At 40.5% G+C, this 24,058-nt stretch overlaps 1 protein-coding gene across 3 annotated transcripts in view; it reads left to right on the forward strand.

Moving 5' to 3' along the window:
• The window catches only part of LOC144770405 (sacsin-like), a 435,405-nt gene that overhangs the window by 252,013 nt on the left and 159,334 nt on the right, over positions 1–24,058 (forward strand). For all 3 annotated transcript variants that reach the window (XM_078654913.1, XM_078654915.1, XM_078654914.1), the window contains 2 exons: positions 7,056–7,167; positions 9,568–9,714. In XM_078654913.1, the coding sequence (XP_078511039.1) occupies positions 7,056–7,167; positions 9,568–9,714 (259 nt within the window). The remainder of the gene's footprint in view (positions 1–7,055; positions 7,168–9,567; positions 9,715–24,058) is intronic.

The following is a 24,058-nucleotide window of genomic DNA, read 5'->3' on the forward strand; positions in this document are numbered from 1 at the left end:
GAGGTCAAGACGAAAGCGTAGAACAGACGAAGGAGAAGGACGCTCCACAAACCAGACACATGATGTCCAAGAAAGAGAAGAAGAAGACCAAGACAACCTAGTCATTAACATTTCTGATACTCACCTAAACAAAGTACAGATGAAAACTTTACAAAAAGGCACATCATTTGTACCTACTGCTAATACCAACCACCTAGAAGTGAATATAAGTTTTTTCAAGCTGATGAGAAAACTTAGATTGCGTCATTTTTTCTCCAACATTGTAGGAGAACAACAGGACCAACAACCAAGCAAGGAAGATTCTCTGAAAGGTCTCACCACCACTAGTACCTATATGGCCCCAATCAGCCATAAAACTTTGGATTTGTTCGAACAACTGGTCAAACAAGACCTTACTAAAATCAACTATCGCAAAAAAACAAAAAGTAAAAACCTCACTCAGAAAGAACTAGCTACTCTTAAAAATATAGCATCTAACCCTCACATCATCTGTCAGAGAGCGGACAAGGGTGGCGCTCTGGTCATCATGAACAAAGAGTACTACATGTCACAAGCCCTGGTGCATTTAAATGATGAGAGTACCTATATGGAACTACAGACAAACCCTACCAAGGACATCCAAGTGGTACTACAAAGCATAATTACAGAAGGCATCAACAAAGGATGCGTGGATGACAAAATGAAAAAATACCTCATTATGGATCACCCTAGGACACCTAGATTTTACCTTACACCCAAGATCCACAAGGATCCTTTGCACCCACCTTGTCGCCCTATAGTATCAACATGTGGCAGTATACAGGAACCGATTGGGAAACTGTTAGATAAATATCTTCAACCTTATGTCATCACAATGAATTCCTTCATCAAGGACACCACAGACTTTTTAAATAAGTTGGACAACGTGAAATTGGAACCGAACGAAAAGATACTTATGTGTACCATTGACGTACAAGCACTGTACACCTCCATACCCCACTCATTGGGGATCGAGGCCGTGGAAGCTGCACTACTTGAGATGGAATACGATGAAAACATGAAAATATTCTTACTTGAGCTACTCAATTTCACGTTGATGCACAGTTTCTTCAAATGGGAGGACAAATGGTTCCTACAAAAGTCTGGTACCGCCATGGGAAATCCAGCAGCCCCAGCATACGCGAATATTTTCATGCACCAATATGAAAATAAATACATTCTACAGAACACCCAATGGCAGCAAGGACTACGTCTATACCTGCGATTTATAGACGATATCTTTATCTTGTGGAGAAATACAAAAGATCAACTCATCAGCAATATTCAACAGTTAAATCTGATTGATCCCAGAATCCAATTTACTCACATTATAAATGAAACACAAATCAACTACTTGGATGTAACCATCTCTAGAACAGGTGAGAAGTTTGAAACTACCCTATACACCAAGGCGACTGATCGCAATAACCTTCTGGCCTACCAAAGCTTCCACCCTACACCTCTCAAGCAACACTTGCCATACTCTCAATTACTCCGTGTACAAAGAATTGTCTCAGACCCGAAGGAATCCAAGACACAAGCAATTAGCATGATCAATAAATTCAAAAAAAGAGGATACCCAGATGATGTATTGCAGGAAGCTCACAAAAGAGCCACAGCTAAAAACAGACAGTCCTTACTTACATCTAAAACCAGTAAGAAAACCACCAAAATCACATGTGTGAGCAAATACTCCACAATCACTCCACAATTTAAGAAAATCATCAAAAGACATTGGCGTTTGCTAAAAACAGAATTAGATTTCAATAACATCTTCCAGGATGAACCCATTTTTGCATTTACCAGAGCGCAGAACCTTGGTGAAATCATAAAAAAATCGACTCTCACAAAACAGCCTACTATTTACAAAGGTACCATTCCGTGCAGAAATTGCAGCAATTGCAATAACATTATGGAGGGTAACACCATCACACACCCTATGCGGGGTAATAAAATCAAACTCCTGGTTAATGGAACCTGCGACACGAAAAATGTTATCTACATGTTAAAATGCCCATGTGGTAAAGCATATGTGGGACAAACTGAACGCAAGCTCAAAACAAGACTGACTGAGCATAAAAGTAACATAAGAACAAAAGCAGCCAAATCAGCGGTTGCCAATCACTTCATTGAACAAAACCACCAGATTAATCAGATCAAAGCATGCATATTGGAAATTGTGGAAAAAGATGAGGAGAGTGATAACAGAAAGACTTTACTAAAACGTGAAAATTACTGGATATTTCATTTACAAACACTGCGCCCCCAGGGGATCAATGAAAGAACTGAATTTAGCTGCTATTTATAAGCTTGTAATGATTATACTTAAATGCATTATGTACCTCTGTCTCCATGGTAAATTAATCGTATTTATCGTTTAGCTGTGAAATGTTTGTATCGTTTTGGAAAATTGTTACATATCTCGTACTGGCCCTTTAACAAATGTAGGCGCGCCTTTTAAAAAACCTTAGCACAACCCACACGCGTCACACGCCAACTTAGTACCGCGCTGAGAGCTTTGGTTGCATCGCTAAGAGAATCTACGTTCCCGTATACCCGGTAAGAAGGAACATCATATAACTGCTGGCAGTTTACTCGTAACATTACATTTATTTAATATCAGCACCGAGAGCATTCATTCTGAGTGCCCTTGCACGCAAGTTAACCTCGCGCTTCGGGAATTGTTACTTAAACAACCATGCCGCATTATGCTTAACAATTTGAGCTTATTTAAAAGACACGTGAACTTTTTTTTAAATATTACTATCCTGAATGTTTGCTTTCACGTACGTTTGCTAGATAATGCGTTCCGCTAAGCATATAATTAACCTATTAGGTTTCCCGAATCCTAGTACCGGCTCACTAGATTGTGTATATAAGGCTTTGATCACGGACTACAATATCGAATGTGCATTTATATGCGGGTTGTTTTAAATGGTAGCACCAAAAATGCATGAACCTTAAGTTAATGATGCCAGATATGAAATGTAAGTGATTTACATACTACTGTTAAAGTATAAATAGTGACAGTTACCACTCCTTGTTTCAGAGTTTTCCCAGATGAAGGCCAGTGGGCCGAAATGCATTGGAACTAATGGATGGTTGGGAATACTTGAACTGTTGTAAAAAACAAATGAAAGTAGAATATTAATCATCGAATATCTCTATTGAAGTATGAATAAAATACTGCAATGAAAAGGAACTTTAAGCTTGGAACACTTTATTGATTAAATTTCGCTGGTTGACCTAGCACACAAATAATCTGTGCCCTTTGTGACACTAGTGCCTTTCTTGGATTACTTCATTGATTACCTTACCTGGATTACATAATCGATGACCTCACCTGGATTCCCTCATTGATGACCTTTCCTGGATTACATCATCAATGATCTTTCCTGGTTTACATCATCAATGACCTTACCGGGATTACATCATTGATGACTTTACTTGTATTACCTCACCTATGACCTTACCTGGAGTTCCTCACCTATGACCTTTCCTTGATTACCTCAACTATGATCTTTCCTGGATTACATCATTGATGACCTGACATTTATTACATCACCTATGACCTTACCGCCTTCTATCTTGAACACGAGAGACCACATATGTGAAACTATCAGGGACATAGTATCACTGGCCGAAAGCCCTGAAGTAGGTGAAACCAGAGTGATCCAGCCTCATCTTCGGGGTGTAAACATAGAACATTTACAAACATTCTGAACTAGGAACAGCTGAAACAAGAACATCAGGACACCGAGAGTTCATGTTGTTTAAATTCAAAATATTTATTTTCTTATTGAACATAAAGAAATAAAGAAAACATCACTTTGGAATTCTTTTTTAATGGACTAAGTAGAATCCTAACACAGAATTGGCATATCCTGGTATGTTCAATAATGTTCAGCCAAAAGAAAACAACTGAAGAGATGTGTTAGAAGTAAATAACAATATATGAGAAGAATTGGCTTGGATGTGCCTTTTTTAGACAGCCTGTATATATTTTTTGTGCAAAGTGTTTACAAAATGTGTCTGAAAAACAGAAAAATCAAAACAAAATAAGTAATACATTTATATATTTTTATTAAATTGTTGTAGTTGTGGTACATTCAGGATTGTTTGGTATAATTCAATAGTGATTCTGAAGAAATATTTTTGTTCTAAACTAGTACCTCGTGGTGCTTACCCAACGGAACCACTTGTAGCTTTGTAAATAGATGGTCATGTGGCCTGTTCTTTACTCAGATACTTCATAATAAGCCTTATCCCTGGTTTTACCACTTCCCATATGGTCCCCTTTGTGTGGTACACAATGTTACTGAGCGATGCTGATGCGTTCTTTATTTTATTCAAACATCAACATTTACGATCGTATATCATTAATGAAAACAAATCACTTCATGTGCATTTTGATGCCGCTAAACAGTCCCACGTTGTCATGTTTTCTTTCTTCCTGTTGCTTCCAACAGGACCACATGTGACCCTCATAGTCCTTCTACGACTGCAGATTTAGCTCTTTTTGGAATATTGGAAACAAAGATAGAGCACTGTAGGTCTGAGTGACAAAGCTTTTTAAATTAAAACTAGAATTTGTAATGCTCTTAAAGAATCTAAAACAGATTAAAATTTAGAAATGTAACTTGAAGTTTAGGCTAGATCATTGAATATGATACATCACTGTCTCCAACAAGCATTTGGAATGCAATAGGTCTCGCATTTCTCTGAGTTTGAGCTATTGCCATTGCAAATGACAGTGCCTTTTATTTATGTTTTTGTTTTTAAAACATAAATAAAAGGCATTGTCATTTACAATGCCAATAGCCGAAACTCGCGTAAATGCGTAACCTATTGCATTGCAAATGCTTGTTTTAAAAATGCAGCCCGTTTTCCTTAAAGGAAAATGGGATGTGTTACAAAAAGAAAAATGAAACGTTTCAGTTTCATTTTTTAAGAGTAGGCCGTTGTCTGTGGGACCACTGCCTGCTTTTAAAAAACGTTCCCACACTCATTCACAAAGGGGAAGTGGTCCCTTGGGAGGGGAACGTCGTTTAAGACGCAACTTTTAGCACGCAGTGCTATTACAACGCGGTTTTTAAATCGCATTCTATTACAACGCATGACTCTGGGGGGCGCTCAAGGATAGGGAATACTTTTAATTTACTATCCAACACCTTCTCTAGTGTCAACGAGTACTGGTGTTGGAATAGTAAATTAAAATATTCACTATCCAACACCCCTTTCTGTTATGCGTTGTAAAAGAATGCGTTATAAAAACCGCGTTGTTACAGCATGCGTGCTAAAAGCATGCGTTGTAACAACGTACATCCCCCTTGGGAACCCTTTCCTGTTTGTGAATGAGTTACACCTACTTGAAGTATTTGAATGTTATGTGACCACTTTACAGTGGCAAAACATTCCCACATAACACTGTGAGTCCCTATTGGGAAGGGATGCCCTAAACACGCCCCTTCCTAATACTGAATCGCAAACCTATTAACGATTCGGTCATAGGTTACCAAATCACAAAATAGAGTTTGGTACATTGAAAAATGCTTTTTTCCGGTCGCAAATGCCCTGATTCTGTGAACAGGCCCGTTTGCCACATGAAAAAAGCATCGTACATCTTGCCCTTAGTTAATAAAAGGGGTTTCAGACCAACTTCATACATTAGTGTGCTATTGGTATCCTTCAAGCAATGCATCAACCCACTTCAGCCATTGGCATATTTCACTAAGAGTTAGAGCATGCCTTCCTTTCACAAGGAACACATCCAAACCCAAAGTAGCTCACTTCAGTTCTAGGGAGCAGTATGGTAATGTGTGTGGGGGTTTTTAGAGCAAAAAAACGTTTTTGGCTGTGGCAAATGATTTGTGTTATTTCAGATTGATGAGGACCCGGCATATTACCAGACAATAACTTTTTGCACAAACCATGACAAAACAATACAAGAACTGCCAGAAGGCTGGTGGCCAACACCGAAACTATTAATTTTAACAATGCTTGTTCGAAATGTGTTCCCTCAATAGCTCTTCACTGCTCTACCTCCAATCGTCTAGTGATTCATAATAATTTTTGGCCAACAGAGGAACGCTCCTGCTGTCCTGTATTTACATTCCATCCCCAATCCCTCTGTGTTTTACAGGAAACATGGTTTATCAAACCTGTCTTTGCTGCTCCACATGAATCGGGGGAGTAGTTTAGCACCAGGATATTCTAATTCTGGGAGACACTGCATTGTGAAAATCTTTTCCTTCCTCATTCATTATATCAAAGTCAGAGGAAACTTTGGTGGGCTTCTTCCAAGGTGCCTGTCTGCCATCCTTCTGTGTAGTGACCTGATAAAAGGCGACTGGCCCTGTCCTGGACATCTTCAAAGAGGAAATAGTGTATTTCTGAACCACCAAGAATCCGTTGTCGGAAGAGTATCATGTCCGCAGGTATTATTGCAAATAAGGGGGACCTCCATTTTGTGCCTATACGTTATACAATTTGCAGCAGCTTTAGTTACCACAATCTTTGCTTCCTAAGACTGGCAATTCCCTTTGCCTGCCATGGTAGGACATGGTCAGAAGCACGTAAAAAGCTCCTGCCCACCAGTGGAGCAGAGAATTCAATTCAAGTACCTACATTTCTCTCAGGGAAGTCATCTAGGACCAAATTAATACAATCCTATAAGCCTGGCTGCCCTTTGCTTTCTGGGACAACTGCTGCTGCAAACAGCCAGAATAAAAGGAGGAGGTAAATTTCTCACATTTTAGGAGCTGAACAGTGGAAACAATTGCCTCGTGCTTTCAAGAAGATTCAGAATGTTCTTTCTTTTAGAAAGACTCTGAAAATCATTGTTTCTGCTAGACCTGCATTGCCCAGCATATGTTCCTATTCATTAGTGCTCAGCTTTTGTGGTACATCAATAGGACTGTATCTAGCCCAAGAGTAAATGTGAAGAAAGTGGCTAAGAGAAGATATGTGCTGTGGAATGGTATAGGAGCACTTTGTCAAGGATTAAAACATTATTTCTTCTTCACACCTACTTCCAGGAGCTGATCCAGAATGCAGACGATGCTGGTGCCAGTGAAGTCATTTTTGTCCATGATGAGAGGGATTATGGAAAGGAAACTCTCTGGTCAGAAGACTTAGATAAGTTCCAAGGTATGCAAACTAAAGCAGAACCTGTTTAGAAGTGTTAACGATTTTCCTGATGAGAATTCATGGAGTACACCTTTGAGTTGCAGTTTTCCATCCCTGTTGGCCTGCACTGTAACTTCCCCAGTTTTCCTGCTTAGGGTTGCAGGACTATGTTCAAAACATGGTTTGTTCACCTGAATTTATAAAGTGCAATTAGTAAATGCCACATCCTTGACATTTTCCCCCAGATTCATCATTGTCCTCTTTTGCGAGTCCTTAATAGCGTTTATTAAGGAATCGCTATTAAAGACTCGCAAAACGGGATGCATGTAGAAATCGCAATTTATTTTGCGATTTCTACTGCTTCCTTATTTGCGATTCGCTAATTGCGAATCGCAAATAAGGAATGGCTTTCCCATTCATTCCTATGAGCCTCAAGGCCCATAGGAATGAAGGGGGAGTCATTCCTTATTTGCGATTAGCAATTAGCGAATCGCAAATAAGGAAGCGATTTCAAGGGTGCCAGGGTGTCCAAAGGACACCCTGTTGCACCCCTGAAATGCAAATGTACACTGGTGTTGTGCACACACATGTCCAAAGGACATGTGTATGTGTAACATACAACTTCGAAAAATGCACTAAAGTGCATTTTTCTAAGTTTTCGCTATTTACCACGAAGTTACACTTTGCGGTAAATAGCGGCCCCATATTGCAAATTCGCAATTTTAAAAAGGTTCATGAATAGCATTTAAAGAATCTCTAATTGAGATTCCTTAAATGCGATTCTTCGCAATATAGCGATTTCTAGTATAGCGATTTTTGCATTTGGGATGATGAATCCCAAATGCAAAAATAGCGCTCGCAAAGGGCCAGATTCTCAGAATCTGGCCCTTTGCGAGCCGATTTTAGTATGATGAATCTGGCCGTTTATGTGCTTAACGTGCAAATACATTGGTAGAATTTCCTCCATTGAAGAATGTTTTTTTCATTGTTGTAAGTCAAGTGTTTGGGTAGAACATTTGTACCCAAGGTGGAGGACAAAGTATTCTCTAAGACTTTCAGTGGATGCGCCCACCCATTAATGGATTTAAAACAAAAGCAAATAAGCTGGAATACGTTCTCAAATGAAGTGTAAAATTCCCAAACACCACTATAGGATGTTTCGGGGAAGGGGTTTTTCCAACAGCGGATTTTGGTCTAACTGAAGGAGAACAAAACTGCAAATGTGCATGCAGCTTGTAAATAATCTTACGAAGGAGTATGTTCTGCCTGTTAAAAAATCTGCCAGTTTAGGTTTAAGAATAAACTCATAAATTATTTTATCAATGCTTTCGTATTTCATAAACTCCGCAGAAATAGTATATTTCCTCAAATCCTAAGAGGAAACCTACATAGAGAAAATTTATGATTAATGTGAATTTAGTAAAAATTATTTGCACACCTGAAGTCCTGGGTCTGAGGCAATATTCTAGCTACATAGTAACTCTCCCAGATTTAAAATGCATTTATTATGTGAATCTGTAGAGCTATAGGTTTCTTCCCAAACAAGTTAATTTCCTTACAGCCTATGGGAACTTACAAATGCAGTGAGCAAAGAGTTCTATCAAACATTTTGTCATGATCTTGATTGTTTCCTGAGAAAGCTCCATAAGGCAGCCTAATTGAATGGTCCATGGATCTGTAGACCAGGTCTTCCATCACTAACAACCCGATGATGCTCAAAATAGCCACCGATTAAATGTCAGCAGAAAATGGTTGGCTCTTCAAAATAATTAAGTTAATTTAACTTGCTTTTTTATTGAATTTATTTATGTAATAGATGTTTTATTGCACTAAGAATTTCATAACAGACCACTTCACAGTTTTAGGTGAACCGGGAGAGACTCCCAATCGTGCCCCGATACTAGTGATTGAATGAAGACAGGAAAGAGGTCACTAGGTGGAGACAAGATGAAGTGTCAAGTGCAATTGATGGGGTGGTGCCTACAGAAATGGAATAGGCACTGCCCCATCAGAGCCTAATTACAAATCGAGGCTATCTTTGAAATCGTTTCGGTACTTTTTCCAGACATATACTCTGAATAAAATATTAGCTCTTTAGTGTAGAGTGATTTTCTATAATATCCCAGCCAATTTTGTGTAAATATCCTGTCCATCCGTAGTGCTTCATTCACCTTTCTGAGCTTAGACAGTTCATAGTACTTTCCCTTGACTGCTCTTAACTGATAGGGAGGAGGATATTTTTGACTTCAAGGATGTAGTGAGGATTTTTACTGCTTTAGTTTGAGTTGGATCGAGTTCCCTCTTCTGGGTCAAGTGAATAGAATACATTTATTGGCCGTTCCAGATACTGAGATTCCTGTAAAGTGTGTCCTTCATGTCCTTTGTTATCTCCATTGATTAATCTCTCTCTGCCATCATCAGGTCCTGCTCTGCTAGCGTATAACAACGCCACCTTCTCTGATGATGACTGGGAAGGAATCCAGAGCACAGGGAACAGTGTCAAACTGAAGGATCCCAACACCGTGGGGCGATTCGGACTGGGGTTCAACTCGGTCTATCACATCACAGGTAAGAAGACCTCATGTAATTTCACAGTTGGAGAGAAAGAGGGATAAACGCCTAGACATATCCTCCACATCACAACATATTATCAATAAAAATGCCATGTAACCACCAAGAAACTTTTGTGTGTTTCAAGAGTGTCCTATTGGAATCTCAAGAGATTTTGAAAAATCATCTCACCCACAGTTTATCATGGCATGCTTCATCATCAGCGATTTGTGACACTGTGGCAGGTAAATACCACCATGGCAGACTCAGCCATTGCTGGGAGTTCTTACATAAATGTTTCTTGGATAATCAGAGGAATCAAATACAACTTTAAAATATCTTGGAATATACTCAGAACTTATCCTTTAATCATATGTATCCCAGATATGATTAAAATAAATCTTAACAAATTCAGGTATAGAGTGAGATGCAGTGTCCATTTTCCCATGTTCCTATGACAACAGGTTTTAGCCATTCGGAAAGCCCATAGGGATCTCAGGAAAATTAGGTCTTATTATTTGCAAGGCTTGAGTGATTAGCCAGGCAGGGATCATAGTAGTACTGATATTGGCCAGAGACCTCTATGGGCTTTCCAAATGGCCGAAACATGTTGGCATAACACCACGGGTGGACATTGCATCTTATCCTGTACCCGGATTTGTTAAGGTTCATATAATATCTGGGATACCCATAATTACAGGATAAGTTCCGGGTATATCCCAAGATATTTTTAAGTTGTATTGGATCCCTGCGACTATCCAAGAAACATTTATCTGAGAACTCCCAGTAATGGTTTCGTCCACCATGATGTTATTTACCTACCATGGTTGGAAATATCTCTGATGATCAAGCATGCCTCAAATAGTTGTGGGTTAGAGAATTTTCCAGAATCTCTTGAGATTCCTGTAGTATAATCCCGAAACATAAACAAAAAAACGTGTTTTGGTGGATACCGCAGATTGTCTGTGATACTCAGAAGACATTTAGCAGTGTGTAAAGTTTAAGAAAAGATAATTGTGTGTATGTGCGTATTGACACACATATATCCCAAAGCGTATAAAAAGTCAGGATGTTCCTAGGTGGGTGCTGCTTCAACTGGTAGTGACTTCTACGGGCTTGTTTGCACATATGTATACACCAAAGTGCATAAAAAGTCCTGGCCCTGCTTGGCGGGTGCAACTGGTAGTGACTCATACTTAACAGCAAAAAAGCAGAAATTTGAACATATATGTGACATGCCCTACCTACTTTTCAGATGCATTGACATGTTGGCTAAATTGGAGGTTTCTTGACACGAGTCAGTGCCTTATAAAGCTGTCAGGGTATAAGTTCAATAATATGCATTTTATCTGTTTCATAAGAATGACAGGCTTAATCACCCGGTCTCAGATTTTATTTTGTGCCCTGAAAATTACACCGACTGTGCTATCTTCCTGAAGAGTCTTAATGCTCTGGGATGTCTCATCCGTCCTAAGAACATCTACTATAACCTCCTCTCTAACTACATCCTCACCTCTTCTCTCGAACTTCACCCAAGTATTGCATGAGACTATAGCCGAGCAATTCATGCTAAAACTGGGATTCTCTCCTTGAAATTGGGGTGAAATCAATGTAGTTTCCGTTCCTGATAAAATGACGAAATCACCTTTTTAGTTTGAGCAGCAAATACGAAGATACTGTGCCTGGAATCCTCCGCGACGTTTGGCATAACGGGCTGACCTTTGAGTAACAAAACAAAGAACAATCCATCAAGCACAGGCCTTGTTTAGGCTATCCTAGTAAATGTGGTGGTACAATTCTGATGAAAATGGGTATTAAGCAGTGGTAATACTGTCTTTGTGGGTCATTTTCAAATATTTCTCATTAAACCTGTAGTAGTCAGAAACATTTTCTTAAATGGCGTCATCCTTCCAACTTGTGACTCGCAGACAGTACAAATATCCAGTAAATATTACAAGACGTTTATAGGTCTAACCTAAAGACGTCTTGCCAGCCTCATGTTTTCCAAGGAAACATACAAAAATGCATATATAACGGATTCCAGCCAACTCTCTTTCACCATTGGTTCGTTCATCTGTCACTCAAATTATACTCCATTCCACCCCAGCAGAATTTGTAGATCAATAGTCCAGCCTTGGGTTGCTTTCACTTTTAGCGACTGCATTTTGGCCTTGCAAATGTTCACATGCACCTAAAAAACAGGTCCTAATAATAGACCTTATTAGACAGTTAGGCATCCTACTGACTGTCAGTGTCTATGTACAGTAGAGTTTGATCAACTATTTCCATAACTCTCAAGAAACTTATTGTAAATTACAATGTTGATTTCCTTGGTATACTTATTCATACTAGAGAAAATTAGTACAAGTCTTTGGAGTAGCAAGAGTATAATATGCTGATTTTTAGCTTGAAGCTACTCCTTCCTCAGGGTGGTGACTGACATTTCAACCACTTGTATCTGCCTTGAGAGAGAACTCAAAACGTTTTCCCAGCGGTGGGTATGCACCACCTCTCGAAGCAAAAACTCACTAGTTTATGCACACCCACCTAAATATAAACAGCCAAAATGAGTTTTCTAAACACAATTGTACTTATCAGTGAATAAAAGCTCCTATAAATAGCAGTGTGCCTTCTCTTCCTTTAATAGAAATATAGAATATATAATCTTGACTCGCTGCCATGAAAGCTTTGGCAATTAATTAAACCTAAGAAAAATAAGGACAAGTGCTTACAATAGCATAAATGTGTATGCAAATTCATATATTATAGCTGCATCGCCTCAGCTTGTTGTAGGCCATTTCAAGCAGTTGCATCTGACTTGAATGGACTTCTATTACAACAAATGGACCTGCAGCTTCATGACAGAATATCAGTGCTTTTGCATCTGACTTGATATGGACACTTTGTAATGACTAGTGGAACTGGGGCTTCATAAAAAAATTGCAATGCTTTTGCATTTATCCTGTGAGGGACACTTAGGGACGACTAGTGGAACTGCAGCTTTACGAAAAAATGTAAATGCCTTTGCATCTGGCTTGAGAGGGACACCAAGTAACGGCTAGTGGAAGTGCGCCTTCAAGTAAGATTTCAATGTTTTTGCATTTGACTTGTAAGGGACACATAGTAATTAATGATTATTAGAACTAGAGCTTCATGAAAGAGTTAAAATGGTTTTGCATTTGCCTCAAAAGGGACCTCTAGTTGCGACTTGTGGAGCTGCACCTTCATTAAATAATATCAGTTCCTTTGCATTTGACTTGAGGCAGACACCCAGTGAAGACTAGTGGAGCTTCATGAAGGAATTTCATTACTGTTGCATCTGACTCAAGAGTGAGCTCTAGTAATGCCTTGAGGAAAATGCATATACAAAAGCCACAGCCCCCAGCTTGGTGCAGGTCATTTAAAGCAGTTGCATCTGACTTGATCAGGAACTTTATTAACAAAAAGTGGTACTGCAGCTTCATGAAAGAATATCAATGCTTTTGCATTTGACTTGAGAGGGACACCTAGTAACAACTTGTCGAACTGCAGCTTCATAAAAGACTATCCATGCCTTTGTATCTGGCTCGAGTGACCTCTAATAATGTCTTGAGGAGCTGCAGCTGTTGGAAATAATTTTGAAGATTTAACCTCTGACTCAAGAGAAATCTCTAGTAATGACCGTAGCCTAAGGCAGTGGGCATTTCATAGGGACCTAAATATAGGGCCACTGTTTCCCAACATGATGTATGAAGGAATATACCAGCATTAGCATACTACTTACCCTTTTGAAATCAAGCACAAATAGTTAGAGTAGCAAAAAGGGATATGTACATATTCATGTTGAAGCCACACACCCTCAACGTTGAGTGATATTTGAGGCAGTTGCATGTTACTTGTGAGGGACATTTAGTAACAACATGAGTTATTGCAGGTTTGTGACAGACTTGTTAAGCAGTTGCTTATGGCTTGAGCAGGACATCTAGTACAGTTTTGAAGGGATGCAGCCTTGTTAAAGACTTCTTGCTAGATCTTCTGACTTGAGATGGACATCTAGTGATTATTTGAGGTACTGTAGCTAAGTTAAAGTCCAGACCGATTGACTTTGCCAGTGCTTGTTCTGTATTACCACCGAGCTTTAAAGGACCTCAATAACTTCAGACTGTGAAAGGGTATGCAGCAATATGGTAGTGTAGTGTGAATAGTGGTTACAGCTGCTATGAGTGAGGCAGGCCTCAAAATGAAAGTAAGGATGTATCTTAAACAATTGTGTGAGTGGGGAGCTGAGCCGTGTCTTTTTAGAACTATTGTACTGCCTAAAGTGCACATTCTTTACTTGAAATTTCTTAGTTTGTGCATGAGCTTCAGACAGCACAGCTGTGAAAATGGGGAACAGCAACCACTACTTTCTCTGTCTGATGTGGACACACGTTCATGAATTGCTCCAAAGTGAGAGGAAATAAATGTACTACAAGAGAGTTGTTTCTTCTTTCTGTCACTCACTGCCCATTAAATGCAACTTCGTTTATTTAGACGATGATAGTTTTATATAATCATTAAAACCAAAGAACATATGTTCATATTCACATATAGATGATTACAAAATTAATGTCTCACATCAGTAACTTTAGATTTGTTAGGAAACATGCCTTCAAAATATTTACACTATGGTAAAGCTTCTTTAAAAAAAAAAAAATCTAAGAAATACCACATAAGATTACAATACAAAAGATCGACTAAAATGATACAATATTTACAAAGAAAATAATCTATCAAAATATATCTATTCATGTAAGCTGCAATATAGACTTAATTAGCTCAATTAAATACATTTTGCATTTAACCTTTTATCCCTCTCACTAGCGCATGCCACACTTCTCCCACTCAAAAGCAGACACACTGTGGACATGGTGGGAAATCAAATGTTAAAGCTACTTTTTAGTGGTGTAAATTATTATGCCTTTTTGAGGGTGTAGAGAAAAACGTATGCTTATGAAGTGATTGTTTGCTTAGATGCAGCATCTAATGGGTGAAAGCTGAATCTTATTCAACCCGTCGTATGGTGAATGCCGCTTGACTATCGCGTATTCTTTGCTTTATTTAAAAAAAAAAAAAGCTTTAGGTCTCTCACTCCTATGGAGCCAGTAACAGTAGTTTCTGGTACTATTGAAATTACAATATTTTTTTTAACTTTAAATGGAGATCTCGGCTGCTGAAAACAGCTGAAATCTCCTCATTAAAGTGCAGAGAAAAATGAGGGATTATCTGGGCAATTGGATTTGGGATTATTCAGCCCTGCAATTCCTCATTTCTTAAACCTGAAATGAACTTTCAAGGTCGAATTTGTTATGTGCTGGATTCTCCTCACATCTCTGGGTCACCATTACCCTTATGGGTAACTACCGGGATGGGGAAATATGGCTCATTTCCGGGTCACTCATAATAACAGGATAGTATTCCTACTTCAGTGTCTGCGGAGAAAACCGGTCCAGCCTGGTCAGAAAGCAGTCACTTTATTAGGTTGACCGAGTTCTACTGATGTGGTATTCGGCACACTTGGATAATTCTGCTAAGTAAAACAATGATGAAAAGAAGTTGGTAAGCCTTTTAGTACTTTACGCCTCAAGTTCCCGCAGGTCTAACTTCAGGACCGCTCTATGCTAGTGGTTGGTGGCCATACTATATCCTCTGCTAATGTGTGTGTGGGTCTCTCTCTGCTTATGTAGTAAATGCTCTTGCCAGAGTCTACGGTTGTCTCTACACTCATCTAAAAATGACTTCTAATTACATTTGACAATCTGCCCATATATCGTACATCACTTCATTCATCAGGTCTACACAGCTTTGATTTGAGAATACTGTTTGCTTTTTAGGTCCCGCCTACGTAGCGCGCATGAGCTGCATAGGAGACCTTTAGTAATCGATTCAGTTTTTCAGGCAAAAACGTGCAAAAATTGCATTGCTTTCAATGGCAACGCGTGCACGTTTGGCGATTCCCTTGCGGGAGCAAGCTTTGAAACCATATGTTTGTAATTAACAGATGGTTCCTGCTCGCTCCCCAGGGGAAACAGGCGCAGGTCTTCTCCTCTCTGCCCTCCCCCTGCTGCCTCCTCCTCTCCTCGTCTTTTTTTTAACTTTCTGCACTAGGTGCGCACGCTGAAAGTAAAGTCAATCACTGGGTGTTCACTCTTTTCACAGTTCTTAACTGTTTAGCTCTATGGACCCCTACAGAATTGAAATGTACTTAAAGCGAACATTTAATACGTTGGAGGCATTCAAAATGTGGGCTTTTACTTCAAAAAGTAGAGGCATTGTTAGCATTTCACTTTAGCTCCAAATGCTTGCTCTCATTTTGTTCACACATAAATGTGCTTTAATGAAGGCCATAAATTGTTCATACCAAATGCTGTTTACTATACATGCGCTGCTTCCACAAATTAAGCCGAGGATAAACCTCTCCTCGTCTTTTTTTTAAACTTTCAGCTCTAGGCACGCGCGCTGAAAGTAAAATCAATAACTGGGTGTTAACTCTTTTCACAGTTCTTAACCTTTTAGCTCTATGGACCCCTACAGAATCGAAATGTACAAAAAGCTATCATTTAAAAAGTTGGAAGCATTCAAAATGTGGGCTTTCACTTCTAAAAGAAGAGGCAATGTTAGCATTTCGCTTTAGCTCCCCAAATGCTTGCTTTCGTTTTGTTCAAACATAAAAATGTTCTTTAATCGAGGCCATAAATTGTTCATACCAAATGCTGTTTACTTTACATGCGCTGCTTCCACAAATTAAGCCGAGGATAACCGCTTCATTTTGAACCATGGGTTGCAGATTCCTTTAAATTAACATGGCGTTTTAAAATGTTTATTTATATTTATACACACTTTATTAATCTGGTAATAATATTTAATTTTCTCGGCAGTCCCAGACCCTCCCCAAGTAGGCGTCCTTGGCCCCGTGGTGTTCCAGGGCCCAGGTTAAGAAACACTGGCTGAATTGATAACAACAAAAACAAGAATTTTCCACGTTATTGTCCTTTTTTTTTTTTAAACCATTTTTGTGATTGTCGAAGCACACGGGATGGACCACGATCCATTTCGCCATCCAGAACTGAATTGAAATCGCCGCCAATCACTAAGTCGCCAAGAGGTAGAGAAAGGAAGACGTTTCCCAAATCACAATAGGTCTCATTCTGCAGGCCAGGCGGCACGTACACCGACAATAAGACAACAGTCCGACCCCCAACCTGCCCGGATACCCCCACATATCTACCCCTCTGATCAATCCAAGTGCCCTGCACAGACAACGGGAAGGAGTTCTTGACCAAAATCCCAACACCCCTGGAACCAGTAGTGAAGCCAGCGTGCGCCACTAACTTGTACCCACCCTTGTGGAGTGCCAAACATTTATTGCCAATTAAATGGGTCTCTTGTAGAAGCACTACATCCGGAGAATGTCGCCTAATAAGCTGATCTTGTCCCCCAGGTCATTGACGTTCCAACTCAAAACTTTCATCCCCGTCCCCTTAACACTACGTGGTTCCGTACCCATGCAACACAAGTCTCGCTACAATGTCAACACCTGAGAAGAAAAAATAAAAGAAACCACACTCACACAACAACACTCCCCACCCTTCACCCCTGCACTCGGCATTTGCCAAACCCCAACTCGCAGTGTGCCTGTCGCCCCATAATCACACTAATCAACTATCTAAATATAGATGTGAGGAGGAGTACAGCACCCCCGACCCCCAAACCCCCTTCCGTTACAACATCTGTCTCAAATCCCCACCCAGGAGAGCGTGCACACAATCAAAGTCCCGCCACCCCCGCACAATCTTCCCCACACCACAGTCTATGGCCACAGATGAAATCACTGATCCTGTGCTCCTTCTTTATCCTCGCCACTGCGCTGTCCGTTTCGGAAGACCATCATCCCAGTCCGACGCCACCTCTGGATTGTCAAAAAACCAGCCCTTTCCCTGAGCCTCAACTCGGAGCTTGGCAGGGAACATCATAGCGTACTTGTACCCTTTGTCCCGGAGCCGCTGCTTAACTCCAGAAAAGCTTTGCCGCTGTCTCTGTACTTTCTGGGTGAAGTCCGGATAGAAGTTAAGGGTCGAATTTTCAAACTTCAAAGGCATCCCTGACCTGGAGGCTGGCAGAATCGCATCCCTGTCTCTAAAGTTGAGGACCCTTGCGATCATCGATCGAGGAGGGGCGCCCGGGCACGGCTGCCCACCTGGTACTCTGTGCGCCCTTTCGACGGTAAAAAAGGTACTCAGGCCCTTAGGTTGCAGATGATTCAAGATAATATCTTCGATGAACAGGTCGGTGGCCCACCCCTTGGCTTTCTCCGGAACCCCCGTAAGACGCACATTGTTATATTTGTATATATTTTTTAAATCGCAATATGCCAGTCTGGCGTTTTAGCGCACGTCACAAACAGCAGAGGCTTGCTCGAGATCAGTAGACGATGGCAACAATTCCGTTGGTTCAACTGCCAGCTCCTCGTTCTTCCTTCACATGGATTTGAATTTAGTCGTATTCTCCATCGACTTGTCTTTTCTTTGTTTCTTTTCCATCTTCTGCTGCAAGCCTTTTTGTTACAGATTCTTATTTAATTTCTTTTTCTCACAAAGATTGTCCCCAATTTGTTGTGACAGATGAATCACCTGGTGAGATTTGTATAAAAAAAGGATTTCTTAACAAATGAAGGCCTGCAAGCCGGCAGCATACAAGTGTAGCTTAACAGGTAAAACTAGAGGCTAAGAATGACTACACAATTCTATGATATCATTTTGTTATAACTTATGTGTGCCATTCCTCTTCCCTAGATTTCTCTTCCCTACTGCTCAGCCAGAATGAGTGCTGGTGTGCTTGATGATGTTTGGAATGTTGGATGTGTGTGATGTCATGCAAGTCTTGGGGTCTGGAGATGTAATGAGTGGCAGTTGGTGGATGCAGGCTGAGCAGCAGAGAGGCTGCTCCTGGTGGGGCTTTGTCATCTTTACTTATCTACTTGAAACTTAACTTGGAACTAAGCTTCATTAAATCCAGCGTGTTATATATACCTGGCTCAAGGACTTCTTTAATTACAACACTTTTGGCGACGAGGATGGGATGGAAACAATCCACAATATACGTGCATAAAATAGAAATGATGCAGATACATGGAAAACATCATTAAATATAAAACATCAGAAAAAAATTGAATTATTCCACCAATACATGCATAAAATTATGGAATTCACCAAATACAAAAATATGTGAGGATATACGGAGAGCCAGTGATGGCTATTACATTTTCGACTTGAATTTTCAACTTGAATAATTTTATTTTCACTGCGCAAGGTTAACAGTTCAACTGTCATGCTATTTTTTAAAAAGAGTGTGCGAGCAACGTAATGCGCATGAAACTTACTTAGTGTGTCCGCCGCGAGGAGGAATTCTCTTCTCTTTCAGATGTCGTGGGAGGTTAGCTGCTTCAATGCCGCTCTCTCACCTTTTTCCAGCAACGGCGTGCCGAGAGCCACCCGGTGCGGCGTGTGATGCGTGCCGCCATTTTGAGACTGACATCGGATTTATGTTGGAGACTTTGTTTTGCCAGTCACCATGGAAATAATTCTGCGGTGTGTCTACCAGACTTTTGGAGATAATCGGAATGTCGTGGGAGAGAGAAATGGACTTTCGGCAGCTGTCTGGCAGTAACTCTTTTAACAACATGCAAGTCTATTTGGTGAGGATGTTGCGACCAATGGAGGTTGTTTGTTCTCGGCAGGCATGCGTTTCTATGTGGAATAGACATTACAATGGGTTCACGCATGGAAGACACTTGATTTTGGTCTCTGGTTTCATTTCTGGTGATTCTCCTTTCAGCAACTTGGCGAAACCATCTTTCATCTTAACTGTTTCCTGGTGTTCTGCAACTTGTTCGGAATAATACAGCTACTGGCAAGTTAAGGACAGCATTTTCTACTTAATTGGAGACCTCGGGTGAGAGACCGCTCACCGGAGCACGGACTTTTGATTTTGTTATATTGCTGGTCACTATAATGCATGTTTCATTTTGCGTGTGGGTTTTAGGTTCTAGTTTTTGCCTAAGGTCTGTATCAGTGAATACTGCACTGAGTTCCCACCTTTGGGGAGGTCATGGTGGTGGTGTATCCTGTCCTGAGGTGATTTGTTAGTTACTGGGGTGGTTAGTGCCCTAATACAGTTTATTTTAGGGGGGTGAGTGCCCTACAGTGGTGAGTTGGTGGGGTGGTGAGTGCCCCAGTGCTGTATATTTTGGGGTGGTGAGTGCCCCATTTATTTTTGAAGTTGTGGGTGGTGAGTGCACCAGTGTAGTTCATTTTTGCACCAATTTTAGGGTAGTTAGTGCCCTACAGTGGAGAGTTTGTTGGGTGGTCTGTGCCCCAGTGCTGTTTATTTTAGGGTGGTGAGTGCCCTATGGTGGTGAGTTTATGGGGTGGTGAGTACCCCAGTGCTTGTTATTTTTAGGGTGGATAGTGCTCTACGGTGGTGAGTTTGTGGGGTGGTAAGTGCCCCAGTGCTGTTTATTTCAGGGTGGTGAGTGCCCTACAGTGGGGAGTTTGTGTTGTGGTGAGTGCCTCAGTGCTTGTTATTTTTAGGGTTGATAGTGATCTACGTTGGTGAGTTTGTGGGGTGGTGAGTGCCCCAGTGCTGTTTATTTAGGGTGGTGAGTGTCCTATGGTGGTGAGTTTGGTTAGTTTGTGGGTTGGTATTATGTCGCAGTTATGAGGTGGTGTGTGCCCCAGTGTGTTTGGTGTGGTGTGTTTTTTTCCCTAAGGGAGGTGGATGGGGTTAATCTCTATTAGTGTATTTATTGGGGGATGGGGTTAATCTCTATCAGTCTATTTATTTTTGTATTTGGTCAATTCCATAATTTCATGCATGTATTGGTGGAATAATTCAATTTTTTTTCTGATGTTTTATATTTAATGATGTTTTCCATTTATCTGCATCATTTCTATTTTATGCATGCATATTGTGGATTGTTTCCATCTCTTCTTATGTAATGTATTTAATGACGTTCATACTTATGTGCATAATTTCTGCTTGTAGTTTCCCATGGGAAGGGGGATGTGTTATAACTTATGTGTTGCCATTCCTCTTCCCTAGATTTCTCTTCCCTACTGCTCAGCCAGAATGAGTGCTGGTGTGCTTGATGATGTTTGGAATGTTGGATGTGTGTGATGTCATGCACGTCTTGGGGTCTGGAGAAGTGATGAGAGGCAGTTGGTGGATCCAGGCTGAGCAGCAGGGAGGCTGCTCCTAGTGGGGCTTTGTCGTCTTTGTTTATCTACTTGACGCTTAACTTGGAATTAAGCTTCATTAAATCCAGCGTGTTATATATACCTGGCTTTAGGACTTCTTTAATTACAACACATTTATATACCAAGACAAGGTTTATAAATGACCTAACAATGAAACCAACAAGTTGGTGAAGGTTGTACAGAGGGAACATACAGTAACTACATTTCCAATAGAAATAGGATGATAGAGATGTGCACAGAGGGGCTAAAGCTAAAGCAAAAGTGACACTATAGAGCCCAAAATCATTTCAGCGCCTTTATTAAATAAATAACGGCGCAGGGAAGTATGCACCACAACTATGGTGACAGCATAAACACAATGCAAATGAACGGCATGGCAAAGTAAGGGAGGGGCTAAAGGGCAACATGGACACACACACCGGCGAGCCCAGCCCAAAATGATTGCAGCCGTTAATAACTAAATAAAGGTGCAGACCCATGCTGTGTCGGGTGGTGGGAGGGGTCGGAACAAATAATATTCCAAGCACCCGAGCCAGGAAAGGCAGCCATCAACTGAGCGCGTGTGCTGCTCATGGACAGTTGCGCGCCAGCGTCGCTCGTGTACTGCCTGCAACAACTGGTAACAGAAATTCCTTTTAAAAACGGTGCCTACAGACTTTAATAAAACCTACAGAGTAACAACACAAGTAAGAGGGAAAGTCCTTATGGGAGGTTACAAATGCAGACAAGGTGGTACTAAGGTGGGACTACTATTCCTATTCACGAATCAAAAGCAACCATTTAGAATGGACAGTTGAACAGATGGGCAGGAAATGGGCGGAGCTTCAAGTCCATACCTGAATACAGCATGTCTTGAAGAGACAGCGCAAGTGCTGCCTACGCGAGACCTAAAAACACATGCACACTTGGTAGAAATGGAAAAGGCCAGGGAAGCCCTGTGCCTGAATAGAATAAAAATATTGCAGGTTGTATTTTCACCTTCACTTTAAATGCGAGGAGCCTCAAAAAGTCCTTACTCCGATGCTGAGCTTCTAATTAGGTGTAACCGTTATTCAACAAAATGTGGTCAAAGGTGTGTGCCAAAATTAGCTAACTAACTGAGTCACCAATTGTGTATGAGTAAATTGTATGTGAAGTGTGCCACACTGCCAAGGTGGTCTCACAAGGCTCACTGGATCAGATGCTAACGAAATTCTAAAACAGGCTGGGGGGGGAAGGGAACACAAAATGCTATTAAACTAGTTTCCTAGTGTCTCACTCTGATTTATGGCCTGTCTGGTAATGCTATTACACCCGCGTAAGCATGCTCCAACAGGGCCAGTAGCCATGAAGGAAAAGACGCACCAAAAGGAGGGACAAATGGCCACTATTTACCACTGAAAACTAAGGAATTATGAAAGGCACACGAAACAACCAATAAAAAGTGTTTGGCATGTTGAAAGCCCACAGACTGGATCCACATGTCTCCAAGACAGAACGTGCGCGCTGCCTCGGCTCGCCTAAGTAGTGGGTTGATTGTCTAGATGGTGAGGCGTGTTATAGTTGCATATTGTAAATTATCTATTCCCTTCACGTTGATGAGAATTTATACAACCTTGAGAGCTTGTCTGAGTGTTCTTTTCCCCGTCCCCACTTGGATTAGTAGTCTTGCAGTAGCAAACCATATTCAAACTGAAGCTGTGTTGTGATATTTATTTAAAACACGAATTAAACTAGTCAGCTTCTTAGTTACACACATTTTTTGTATTTATTTTCTTCAAAAGATGTCTGTCAACAGGATTGCTAAAAGTAACAATTTCAAAATGCTCAGAATAACCAAAACCAGGCTGTCCATCAATTGTCAAATCATCCCAAGCCACTTGCTCTCACCAAAAAGCACCAAGTCTTACAATACAGAGTTGTGAATAAGGGCTTGCCTGGGGTCGATGCACTACTATGCTCTGAAATCAGTGTGAGTGGTTAGATTTTTCAAACATCTATTTACATAGGGCCATATGTATCAAGCCGTTTCTGAATCGCAAAGGCAGAAATTCGCAGAATTTCGGCCTTTGCGACTCGCAAACGGCCGTTTTGCATGTTTTGGAATGTATCAAACATTCCCAAAATAAGGAATTGCAAAGTTGTGCGATTCCTTATTTTGCCATAGCATTTAGGGAATCACAATTTTGCGATTCCTTAAATGCTATGTAAGTAGCATTTTTGGCTAGCGAAATATGGTTAAGGATTCGCAAATTACCACCAACTTTTAGTTGATGGTAACTTGCGAATTCTTCCAAAAATGCATTTTTTGGCTATTTTAAAGGTGGCATGTGATGCACACACATGCCCATAGGGCATGTATGTGTACCATATGCACACACATGTTCTTTTTAGGGGTGCAGCAGGGTGTCTTTGAGACACCCCTGCACCCTTGCAATAATACTCAAATTGCGATTAGCAAACTGCGAATTTGCAATTTGAGAATTATTTTGCATTCATTCCTATGGGCCTCCTGGCCCATAGGAATGCATTGGAAATTATTCCTTATTTGCGAATTCGTAAAATGCGAATTCGCAAATAAGGAAGCTTAAGGAATCGCAAATAAAAAGCGATTTTTTTTCATACATACCATTTTGCATTTCCTAAATAGCGATTCCTTAAAATTCGCTATTTAGGAAATGCAAAATAGTTTGATGATACATATGGCCCCAAATGCTAAGGGGCAGATTTACTTGCATTTCACACAATGCAGGGCAGCAATCAAAGTTACTGTGTTACGTGAAAGAGAGAAAGCAAAAAAGTGTTACATCAACTAAAATATGATGCATTTCTGCTGTATCCTAGTGCTGGCTCACAGTGTGCTGCCTAGCGCCAATGCAGGCACCCTTCCACCATAATGACAGGATTGTTTGTGCAGGAAGGGACCCCCTCCTGTACAAAAACAATCCTTAAAATAATTTTTCACTTTCTATACGTGCTGCAGAATACAGTGCGCATAGATAGAGGATGTAACAAGGAGAAATAAAGATACTTCTTCTCATTACATCTGGTTCAATGTGGTGTAGCATTGTGATACATTCACAGGTATAGTAGCATTAGTAAATATGGGA

This window comes from Lissotriton helveticus, chromosome 7 (assembly GCF_964261635.1).
Source record: "Lissotriton helveticus chromosome 7, aLisHel1.1, whole genome shotgun sequence".
Taxonomy (NCBI): domain Eukaryota; kingdom Metazoa; phylum Chordata; class Amphibia; order Caudata; family Salamandridae; genus Lissotriton; species Lissotriton helveticus.